General features: G+C 47.6%; 1 protein-coding gene across 35 annotated transcripts in view; it reads left to right on the top strand.

Moving 5' to 3' along the window:
• Positions 1 to 12,366, top strand: part of Kalrn (kalirin, RhoGEF kinase) — a 605,866-nt gene that overhangs the window by 487,855 nt on the left and 105,645 nt on the right. Inside the window, exon 1 of one of the 35 annotated variants that reach the window (XM_063270784.1) lies at positions 2,586 to 3,128. In XM_063270784.1, the coding sequence (XP_063126854.1) occupies positions 3,044 to 3,128 (85 nt within the window). In that variant the 5' untranslated portion in view covers positions 2,586 to 3,043. 35 annotated transcript variants of the gene reach the window in all.

The raw sequence follows: 12,366 nt of genomic DNA on the forward strand, positions 1-12,366 counted from the left end.
GGCCACCCAAAACTACTCTGGGTTGGAGCAGGGCTCCTACCCTTGTGTCTGGGTATAACCTGACAAGAAAAAAATTGAATGGGGTTTGTCTAAATTTGATCATTGTTAAGGGGAGGAGGAACTTACTACATTGTTTGGAGTAAGATATACATTTAGCTCAGTGAAGGTGGGCGTTCCGAGTTGCTAAGTGACTTATTTGAGAGGGGTGCGTGTGCATAGTACATGCCCATAAGGCCCTGAGTTGTCAGGCGCAGTAGTAGAAGAAAGTCGAATGCATAGTTCAAACCAAGTGGAGTTTGCTAAACAGTTCCTTATGCTGGCTTCCTCAAGTTGGGCCACTATTTTCTTAAATCCCTAAAATAGTTTAGGTGTCTAAGTAAGTCGTGTTCTTGGTGAAGCTATTCTACTGTTGTTCACTTTCCAAAGTCATAAACTGGTTTTGTTCACTCAGACGGACCCAGTGACTGGGAAAGAGCCTGGAGCACAATGAGCACTGAATGGAGAGTTGCTGAGTTAGTGAGCGCCCTGTTGGTGCTCAAGTCATCTCTGCTGGGCTGCAGACCCTGGCTGGCCTTGTTCTAGGAGGCCACTGATCACAATAGAGAGACTCCTGAGTAATTGATATTGAATCTTCAGCAGGAGGTTTTGGGTTGATTTGTTTGTTTGTTTGTTTGTTTTTCTGAAGCAGGGTTTCTCAGGATAGCCCTGGCTGTCCCGGAACTCCCTCTGTAGACCAGGCCTCTAACTCACAAAGATCCCCTCTGCCTCCCAAGGGGTGGGGTTAAAGGTGTGTGCTACCCACCACCCGGCTTCACACGGGGGAATAGAAGTGGCCAGGGGAAGCACATGTGATGGGCCTATTTTGCATTTACAGGACTTCTGGAGGGCCTGTTAATACTCGAATGGCTGGGGGTTGGGGATTTAGCTCAGTGGTAGAGCGCTTGCCTAGGAAGTGCAAGGCCCTGGGTTCAGTCCCCAGCTCCGGAAAAAAAAAAAAAATTAAAAATACTCGAATGGCTGAAGTGAGAGCTGACCTCTTTCTAAGACAAGCCTGTTTCTATAAGATGATGTCAGCAGCCTTTGACAAAATAGTGCAGCAGGAAATGATCCAGTACCACCTAACACAAAGGCTTATGGGAACTTAAAGAACCTGGTACTCGCCAAGAGTATTATTATTATTATTATTATTATTATTATTATTATTATTAAAGTTGTGCTGGTGATAAGCCAAAGGCTTCACACATGCGACACAAGTCTGATCACTGAGTTTTTGTCTAGGCCCTCACCAAACCCTTTTGAAACATCTTTCAATTCCTATCAAGATGTCGCATATCAAAATACCACAGGGTAGCCCAAAGATAGAGATAATTTTGGTGTCAACTTAAAGAGTAATTTCAAAAGAAAGAGAATGCTCCAGGGTATTGAAAGAAGTGGATTGGGGATTTAGACAAAATATTGATCTTAGCACCCGAGTTAGGCCTGAGCGTGCTTCACGCTGGATGCCCCACATCCTGGAAACTCCTACAAGCCTGTCCCTCACCGGTCTTTCTTTCTGGTAGAAATTGTTTCCCTGGGTGACTCTTCTCATCGACGTTCCCCCAGCCGCCACCTTTTCTTTGTCTTTGTTTTCTTTCTTTCCTTTTCCCAATGTAAACTTTTACGTTTGGTTTTGTTTTTTTTTCCAGACAGGGTCTCTCTATGTAGCTCTTGTTGTCCTGGACCTTATTACGTAGGCCAAGCTGGCCTTGAACACACAGAGATCCACTTGCCTCCTCCTTCCTAGTGCAGGCACTAAAGGTGGGAGCCACCACATCCAGCTCCAGTGCAAACTCCTAAACCCAGGCCCTTAGGACTAACCCTCCACTCCTGAGCTATGTCTCCAGGCCATGTCCCATCTTACCTTCTAAGGGACGGACATGCTTTATGAATGTTTCAATCTTCCCACAAGCCCTTCCCCTGAAGCTGGGCAAACACTAGTGGGGACAATATGCCGGGAGGGATTTGATCAGTGATCCAAGGTCCAGTCGATGCTGTTGAACTCCAAAGATGCTGGTGGACACCAAGCTTGGCCTTGAACCATGAAAAAGACATAAAAGTACAGGGATGAAGGAAAAAGAATGATGCATTCATGGATTATAGAAGGGAGGAGATAGTGGGAGCCCTCTCAGTAGGTAGGTGGGGTGCCTGGATTTTGTCTGCAGGCATATTCACTTATCAGGACTATTAAATAGCACCTCTGTGGTTGTCTTGCTGTGCAGCCCTGGCCCATCGCTAACTCCTGAACCTGCAGCCTCAGTCTCCCTGGTGATACAACACCCCACCCATCTGTGTTCGTTTTGTTTTATTTTAAAGAGAAAGCTGAGGTTGGAGAAAAGCGAATTGTCTAGCCCGAAGTCAGACAGTTCATCAGTGGCGAAAGTGAGCTTTGAACTGTAGTTTTTATGATGCCAGAAAGCTTTTGCACATCATTTTAATAAGGAAGCCAATGAGGAAGTGAGGGATCTCTGCTCACTTGAACGCATTTTTTAAAAAAGGAAAGAGATAAGGGAGATGAGGTGAGAGGAGATGAGGGACTGACAGGGACAAAGTGTTGTTTTTGGGTCTACCCCTCTTCCACCTCTTTGGCCTCATCTAGTTCCTTATTTTAAGCTAACCCTGATTGTGGTGGCCTTTAGAAGTCTCACATAAGTATGTTTTGTGGCAGGGGATCTAGGTAACCCGGCTCTCAGTGCTTGCTGGACACCCACAACCACACAGACATGTTTGCCTGTTTCATAAGGCTCAGGGACGCTGCCGGCCGCGTCCCCAACCAACAGCTGGACATTGGAACTCCGCCCCCTTAGGCCCTCCCTCGCTGCCTGGCCCCTCCCTCCTCCCTAAGGTAGCCCAACTCCCAGTAAGTCCCAGCACCGCCGGGGTGCGGGAGGAGGAAGGCGGGCGGGAACGGGACCGGGCTGGCTGGTGGCACCGAAGTTTCCTACAGCCGCGCTCTCACCCCGGCCGGCGTTCGTGCCATGCCGGAGCACTGGGGACGCGCTGCAGCATGAAGGGTGGCGATCAGGCTTACACCCGAGGTCCCTCTTTGGGCTGGCTCTTTGCTAAGTGCTGCTGTTGCTTCCCTTGTAGAGGTGAGTGGCATTTTAACCCGGCTGGCGGGACTGGGAAGGGAGTGGGGTGAGGGCTCTGGAGAGAGGGTGTGCTGTGAACCTCCTTGGGCTCAGTTTCCCGGGCAGGAGATCGCGCCGAGGGATGCGGAGTTGCAGTTTGGGGACACGGTTACTTCCCAGCGAGTTTGGACTTAGGGGGTGCGGGTATGGAGTAAGAAGAGGGACTTGGTGAAAGGAGCACAATTCGGTACTCATTTACATATGGATCTCAACTCGGAGATTAACTGGCTGCTGGCTGGAGGAATGTCTTTGACACTGTTTTTCCTAAGTGACGATTTTCTTATGGGACTGAAGATCACTTTTCTCTGCTCAGGCATTCACAGACCAACTTGAATTTACAGCTTTGGGCCAGACGTTGGCTCATTAATTAACCAAGAACTCTTTTGTGGACCTAATTAGGACTGTATTTAATTATTCTGCTAATTTTAATGTCATTGAAGAGACTGACAGGAAGCAACCAGTTTCCCCAAAGCAGTTTGCAAAACAGGGTGAGAAGGATCTCAGAGGGAGGGTTATGGGTTGTGAATGGGGGCGGGGGGGGGGGGTTAGAGACCGAAACATACAGAGAGACAAAGACACACAGAAAGAGACAGAGAGATAGAGACAGAGAGACCCAGAGAGACAGAGACAGAGAGACCCAGAGAGACAGAGACAGAGAGACACACAGAGACAGAGACAGAGAAACACACAGAGACAGAGACAGAGAGACACACAGAGACAGAGACAGAGAGACCAGAAAGACAGAGAGACAGAGAGACCCAGAGAGACCCAGAGAGACAGAGACAGAAACCCAGAGAGACAGAGACAGAGAGACAAAGACACAGAGAGACAGAGACAGAGACACAGAGAGACATAGACACACAGAAAAAGAAAGAGAGAGAGAGAGAGAGAGGTGAGACCCTAAGCTGTTCATGTCACATTACCATTTCATCTGGGAAGGCGGGGGTTGGGGGAATGTTTATATAGAGACAAAAGACCATGCGGCCCCCCGCCCCCATTTTTTTTCACCTCTCAGGCTTCGGCCTCCAGTCCTATTTACAGAGCCTCAGTCTAAGACTTGTGATCTCAGCAGCACCCATACCACCTTCACAGGGAGGTACCCAGTGATCCGTCCTCACAAGCTTGACAGATTCCCAGCCCGAAACAGATGTGTGGCTACGGAGACTAATGAAATCCCAAGGACTTTGTCCACGGCGTCAAGGCTCATAATTCCAGCAACAGATTCTCTCCGTGTCTTCATTAATTCAAACAGCCTAACACGGAGCTGTATTCCACTCCAATCGCAGCTTTCCTGGGGAGGAGGGGTGGGAGTAGGCAGGGACCGTTCAGAGACTGGAAAACCGGTGGCTGGGAACTGAAGGGAGGGAATGTTACAGAGGAGAGGAAGCCGGAAGCAGCCAGTGGGATCTGAGCGGATAGGTTTACTCTCAAGTCTCTGCTGCCTGCATCAGGGTGAAGGGTTTCCAGGAGAGATTTCTTGGGAGTCCGTTTCCTGTCAAAGAGGAGGGTAGTTAATGTGGGCTTTGGGGCATTGGTTATGTCCCTTGCAGATGGCCCTCCTGGATCCACATGGGGCAGTACTGTTTTGTGAATTGCTCTGGCTCTCCACTGCTGAGTAGAGGAATGCTGGGACCTGCAGGCTTTGTGGCTAGGAGGGGGGCGTGGGAAAGGGGATGTTGCTGGAGTGAGCTGGCGCAGTCTTAGACAGCGGGACTGAAGTTGGTGAGAGGCAGTGAAAGCAGCTAACAGAGCTGCCCCCACCCCCACACCCTTTCAGGCTTCCACTCGTTACTCTTAACTAGATTTCAAAGGTGTGAGGATGGAAACTGAGCTCTGACCTCAGTTGTAGGGGCTGGGCAGAGTGAGATAGCATCTGAGGCACATTGCACATCTCTGCACTCCCTCAGACACAGAGAGAAGGGAGTCTCCACTCAGCCCCAGGGCATCAATTCAGCGGCTGACAGAGAAGATAAGGTCCACATTGAAGCAGTCTGCATCTCATTGCCCAGAGCCCAGAACTTTGTGGGAAGATGCCCCATTACAGAAGGAAAGGACACAGGGAGAGGTTCTAGTGGAGGGTGTTCACTGGCAGGAATTATCTGCCTGCTCAGGGAAACCAGTTTCTCAGGTCTTACAGACCTACTACCATTGAAAGGCAGTCTCCCTACTTCCTTTTTTAAATAAGACAGCTCATCGACTTTGTCTCTTTCCCTGATGCTGAATTTGCTCTCCTGCTGCTTGACTCTGAAACTCAGGGGTCAGAGCCTATAGCTGTGGTTCCTTAGGTCAGTGGGCTTTGACAAACTGATTACTAGTCACCTAGTTACTAGTCACCTGATTACTAGTCATTCAGAATAGGAGGGGCTTAAGACCAAAGAAGCACAAGGTAAAAGAGATGGTGAAGTGGAAGGTGCTAGTCTTTTACTTGAAGCCTAGGGGACCTTACTGAATTTCTCTGGGCAAACCTTTTTGACTTCAGTGTCAATAGAAAAAAAGCTGGCATACGGTATATGCCGGTCTACGACCTGTAGATTTCACATTTGAGGACAGAATGCACTCACTTAGTTGGGCTTATCCTTTGACATGGAAAAATGGGGTTTCCCCTTCTTTAGCTTGCTCGTTCATAGTTTGGTTCTGTTGAGTGCAGGGATATTACAAAGATTTGAGGAAAGGCGAGCTCTCTTTCCTACCTCGATGTTCAGAGTTAAAGGAATAATAAAAGGTTTACCCTACCCCCTTTCTTACAAGGAAATAGAGATAAGGCGGAGAGGGAAAAAAATGAGACATTTGCAGCTGTCTTTTTGAAAGCAAAAACAAACAGAAGTGAAATAGCGCCCAAAACAGAAAGAAAAGAGAGAAATGCCAGCCTGTGTGTGTCTGGGGGGCATAAATCATCACTGTCACATGCTGTGAGGGGACTGGGCCCTTCTGTGGCTAGCCAAACAGACAAAAACAAGACAAAAGACATCTGGGCCAGCAAGACTGCTCCGCGGGTAAAGGTGCTTGCAGCCATGCCTGAAAACCTGACTTTGATCCCTGTATCCTACATGATGGGAAGAGAGGACCGATTCCTTCCCCAATGTCCTCTGACCTCCACATGCAAACTGTGTTATGCACTCACCCACCACTATGATAAATAAACAAATAAATATATACATTTAACTAAAAATAAATATTGTTTAAACTTGAGCAGTGGTGGTGCACAGCTTTAATTCCAGCACTCAGGAGGGAGAGGCAGGCAGACCTCTGAGTTCCAGGACAGCCAGGGCTGTCACACAGAGAAACCCTGTCTCACACGAAACAAAACAAACAAAGTAAAAATTATTCAAAGTCCTTTCAGAGTGACAAAAAGGAATTCAGATCACCTGAAGACTCTATGTCCCACAGAATCTTTGTGACTTAGATCATGGAGACCAGATCCTTCTAGAAGGAAGCCATTTTAGGACCATCAATTTCCCAGTCAACTTATGGCTTTGCCGCTATGGACAAATATCCATTCTGGCAAGCCTTTTCTCACCACCACCCATCCTTCTTGTCATGTGCAGGGCCTCGTTTACATGTGTGTATTGTAGCATCCCTGTCCTTGCATTTGACACCTGATGTTGTCATTTCCACTCACACTGAAACCCTTCAGCAGGCTGAGCATGGAAGATGGGAGGGTGGTGGTGACTTAGTCTGGATGAATTTATTCATGAGGTGCTGGGTCACCCTTCCACAGTCCTCTCAGAACCATTCATGAGGTAGTGGGTGACCTTTCCATGATCCCTTCAGAACCATTCATGAGTAGTGGGTGACCCTTCCATGGTCCTTGCAGAACACAGCTCTTAGTTCCTGCTAGGCTCTGACATCCGAGGGTATAGATCGGTTTCCGGAGAGTCGCAGGGTATCCAAAGGCATCCTCATCTATATTTATCTTACCCTTTTCTGTCTTTTCCCGGACTCCCTAACCAGGAACCTTCTGACTTGATGTGGTACAGCTCATTTTATAAACTGTGTTTTATACGTGAAACCATGACACCTAGTGGTGTTGATAACCTGGAAAAGGTACCTTATGACACTGTAATTCACTACACAGGGGACAAAAATCTTTGTGACACCATGCATTTTTTCTTCATCTTCTAGAAGTTACCTTAAGCATTGATTGTCTTAGTCAGGGTTTTACTGCTGTGAAGAGACACCATGACCAAGACAACTCTTATAAGGTCAACATTTAATTGGGGCTGGCTCAGGTTCAGAAGTTCAGTCCAGTATCATCAAGACAGGCAGCATCCAGGCAGGCATGGTGCAAGAGGAGCTGAGAAGTCTACATCTTCATCTGAAGGCAACTGGTGGAGGACTTGCTTCCAGGAGACTAGGGCAAGGGTCTTAAAGCCCACACCCACAGTGACACACCTACTCCAACAGGGCTACACCTCCAGTGACACTCCCTGGGCCAAGCATATACAAACCACCACAACCATGAAAACTAAATTTACCCTTTGGCATTTGTTTATTCCCCAATATACTTCTTGGGTCCCCTCAGTCCCATGGCTATACCCCAATCGGGGAAGATGTACCACATACACGCACTGTTCCCAACTCAAACACTATGGTGCTCTTCCCATATCTGACTTCCCTATATCTCCTAACTGGGGGAAAGTGATGGGATATCAACTATTCCCTGGATAACAGTCGTGGCTGCCAGGGCATAAATCCCACTTTGGGATGGAAAGTTTAAAATGCAGTACTTGTGTCTGTTTGTTTAGTTAGTTAGTTAGTTAGTTAGTTAGTTAGTTAGTTAGTTATCTTCAGCAGGTAATTTAAAAGTTGACAAGCAAATGAACATTGGAGGCTATTCTAAGCCCATACAATTATGTTGTGTGCACACCTGACCCCAGAGTTCTTGATGTTCTGTTTCGTGATGTTCATTTTGGGAACCTTAACATAAATTTCTCTTTGCCCTCTCTCTTTTTCTTTTTTTAAATGAGGAATTTTATCATCCCAACTGTATAGAAATATACGCTATGTCACGGGGTCATTAAGGTCACACAGGAGTAGACAGTAGATCCAGAATCCACCCCCAATATCCCATCTTGCACATCCGAACTTTTAACCAATTTCTGAAAAAAAAATTTTTAATAACCCATTATCTCCAATGTGTGACGTTCGCATAGTTCTGGGTATGGGATCATCTCCTGGAGCATGGTGGGCTTATGAAGAGCCACACCCTTAAAAAAAGAAAACTGACTCTCCCTCCTATGGGACCCATCAACTGTCGATAGTTCCTTAGTTAGGGGTATGGACTCCTGGGCCCCTACCTGCCCTAAGCTAGATTGTTAATTGCTTTGATATTGCACAGGCAACCACAGCAGTATGAGTTCCTGTGTGTGATGGTCTAGTCTCGTCCAGTTTGCACCTGTCCTTCCCAGCCTCTGGCTCTTAGAATCTTTCTGCCCCTTCTTCTGTGATAGTCTCTGAGCCTTGGGAAGGGTGTGTGTGTGTGTGTGTGTGTGTGTGTGTGTGTGTGTGTGTGTGTGATATTGATGTCCTAACTGTGGCTGAGAATCCATAGTCACTTACTCTCCGCACTTTGACCTGTTTGAGTATTTCATTAAGCACCATTCACTGCACAAATTTTTCTGATATGCGAGAGCTGCAGTAATTTACAGGTAGAGAGAGTCAGAGGCTGTCTGATACTATGTCCACTTGACAGAATAATAGTAGTCGTTTCACCCCAAGGGCCTATGAGATTCACAAACATGGGTTTCTTAGCCAGATTTGCAGTACTGGACACGTGTGGAACAAACCTGAAATTCAAGCAGTTGGTTACCCCCATAACATCAGGGCCACTCCTACACCACGTATGTCTCACACCGGTGGCCATTATTGCAACTCGCAGGGTTTGCAGCTGGGTAAGAGCATTAATGATGGTTTTTCTTCCATCAGCCTGCATAATGCCTTTCAGTACTATGAAATCTAGCCAGCGGGGTAGGGGCAGGGGAGCTTCCTGGTCAGTACCATCTGATTTCTCCATGTCCTATGTCCAGTATGTCTTCATTAATAGAGTCAGTCTGGTTTTCCCTGACTCTTAAAAACATTACTCCTCTTCAGTGGTTGTGGGTTGTACGTTCTCCTTCAGATAAACCCCCCAGACCCAGTCCAGCCATTCCCAAGGAGTCCTGGAGAGGCAAGGGGCTAAAACCTGACAGGAGGAGGGAGAGAGTGGGAGTAGGGGGGCTTCTCGAACTGAAGTACCTAAATGGAGGTTAGAACAAGAAGGAAGCCCTATTCGTCACACTCTTCTAGATGAGGAAAAGGACCAGCCCAGCCATTCATAGCAGAACTAGAATGGCTTCCCAGGAAGCCTTTGTCTCCTGGGAATGTACCATCTCTTCACCGAGATACCGCTGAGACTTGCGCAGATCACTCCCCAGGGAAAGCTCGGATGTTGACTGTGGGATAGGCTGCTCCTAAGGGTAATGGTACCATCTGCCTGCCATTAGAATTAGATCTGCCTGGTTTGCTTCAAAGACTCCTCTATCCAAGATGACAGTGTATGTCAGTGTGGTTCTTATCATTCACAGTAAGCAATCCTGTGGCTTCGCTGTTGTTTGTTCTGACCCCCGGTTCAGTTTCATCAAAGAAAACCCCTTTTCCTTGCCGAGTTATTTATTTATAAGAGACTTACTATGTTGCCCAGGTTGGCTTCAAACTCCTGGCCTCAAACCATCTTCCTGCCTCATCCACCTCCCTTAGCCGTCCAAGTAGCCAGAACCACAGGCACATGTCCTTAAATGCATGGTGGAAATGAACCCACAAAATAGACCCCTCTCATTCTATCTTTGACTGCACCCAGCTTTATGTAATAAAGTTTTAATTCACTTAACAAATGTTTATGATCTGACTGCATGTTAGCCCTGCACTAGCTACCTGGGAGAGGATGGGACACATGGCGGGGCTTACCACACACAGTAGGCAGCTGTGAAGATCAGTTAAGATGATGTCTGTCAAGGGCTCAGCATAGCACCGGGCGTGGGACTCGCTAGTTAAATGCTGCAGTTAATGACAGCAGTCTGCTAGACGTAGACTCTGGCCTCTGGGTCATAACGGTGTAAATCTGCTCTCTAAACTATTTAATGGTCTTAGCTCAGACAGTCACCACTGTGGTTTAGTGTCGTGGAGTTGTCAAAGTAGGGAACAAAAATTCTTCTTTTAAAATTTTTTTCTTTTGAAAAATTTAAGTCAATCTAAAGCCTATGAATACTACTAGTGTCATCATCGTTTTATTTCAGAAGAGCCAACCAAGGACCGAGAAACCTAAGTGTCTCCTCGTTGTCCTTCTTCTGTGTGGTACATGGGTATTGTTTTGTCTTTGCTGGGGATGGAAGCCAGGATCTCGCCTATGCTAGGCAAGTGTTCTACCCCAGCACTGCGTCATTGTGAAGCTTAGATCCTGAGAACCCACATTCTCTAAAAAGAAAAGGCCATTTTCCTCCTGCTTCTTGACCTCAGCTAGCAGTCTAACAGAAATGCTTGTCCCCCGCCCCATGATACGGCTACGGTGTGTGCAGATCCTTTGATGCTTCTCCAGACTGTTTCTGGATTGGGGGCAGGGTGTGTGTGACTACACCCCTCACCCCAAAGTTCTTGGTGCTCAGCTGCAGTTTAGACAAGGTTGCCTAGATCCTTCCCAGGTAAGGGACAGGGTGCCTTGGCTCCCTGCCTGGTCTCTTTCAGTGCCTAATGGGATTCATCTCTCAACTTCTGGAGGCAGTACCACTTTCCGTACCTCCTGGAAGGAGGGGAGCCCTGGTTACACCCTGAAGTGGCTGAGAGGCTGCCAATGGCCGTGCCTGTAAAAGGGCAACGCTGAAGACTTTCAGAGCTGGTTCTTCCACATTCTTCCCACCCTTCTGGTGACTGTGATGAGGAAACTCAAGTTGGAGGGAAGGGTAGCCCCTTCAGTTGCTGGGTTAAGGCAGCCGCTAGCTACCTTCTTTGCATCTATGTCTGTTAGCATGTGTTTCCTCTCTCAGAGCAGCCAGTGTATCACCAGACCTCAGGACATTCCTAGTTTCTCCACTTCCGGCACCAGACTCTGCATACGGTTAGGGATAAAGGGGTGTTATCTTCTCCATCCACACGGGACCCAGGCTTCACTGTTAGAAACGGTGCTAAACGATCCATACTGGCCAGTTTGCACAGCCCCGTCTCACACCAGTGCTGTGAATTCTCTCTCTCCCACTGGCAGAATGCCTGGGAACAGAAGTGACCTAGTGTGGTCAGTCAGGATAGTGGCAGACATGCTAGTCTCTCTCAGCCCCCAGACTCTAACAACACAGCTTGTGATTTAACAAGCTCCCTGGTGGTCATAGACCCCGGGCTGAGACACTAAGGCTTAGTACCCCTGACATCTCTTCTGGTTATATTCTCTCTCTCTCTCTCTCTCTCTCCTTTTCATCCTCTATCTCCTCCCTCCCCCAGCTCCTGAAAGAAAAAGCATTCTTTATGAAAAGGCCACCTCTCCCCTGGGGAGTTCTTGTTTTAGGAAGTCCAAGAGGCCTCCGTGGCCTTCATTGTCGCTGGGCTGGGGGCTGGGTGGGAGAGGGAATGAGGAACCAGGAGTACTCTGCACTCTAGGAGCTTCCTGAGCATGTGGGGTGAGTGTCCAGTAAGAAGGTGAGGGTATCTTCCTACTCAGTAAGAACTATGTTTCTCTTCCTTACTGTGGTCACAACAAAACCAAATGTTAGACCAGGAAAAACTTGGCTGCAACTCGATTCACCTCTTTCTATACAAATTATCTCATAATTTACATAATGTTTTAGAACTTGCTTTTATTTTACCGTGTGAACATCTTCCAGGTGGACATTAGGAATTCGTTTTGGTTTGACTTTGTTGTTGTCCAGGCTTGGAACTCAAGAGATCTGCTTGTTTCTGCCTCCTGAGTACTGCCCACCACTACCCAGCAGGATTTTTTCCCCCAGTGGTGGTGCTGGCACCCAGAAACTTTTACATGCTGGGCAAGGGTACTGTCGGTAATCTCTGTCCTCAGCCCTCCAGGATGTTTGGGCAGCCAAGGTGCTGCTCCATAAACAGACTTGAGCTTAAAAACTGTTGGTGTGAGTTTTGTGTAGCTGTTTGAGGCTTGTGGGAAGCCATGAGGGAGGGTTGTGGGTTAGGACGCAGATGTTTCTGAGATCACATGTGGACACACTAA

This window comes from Rattus norvegicus, chromosome 11, assembly GCF_036323735.1.
Source record: "Rattus norvegicus strain BN/NHsdMcwi chromosome 11, GRCr8, whole genome shotgun sequence".
Classification (NCBI taxonomy): domain Eukaryota; kingdom Metazoa; phylum Chordata; class Mammalia; order Rodentia; family Muridae; genus Rattus; species Rattus norvegicus.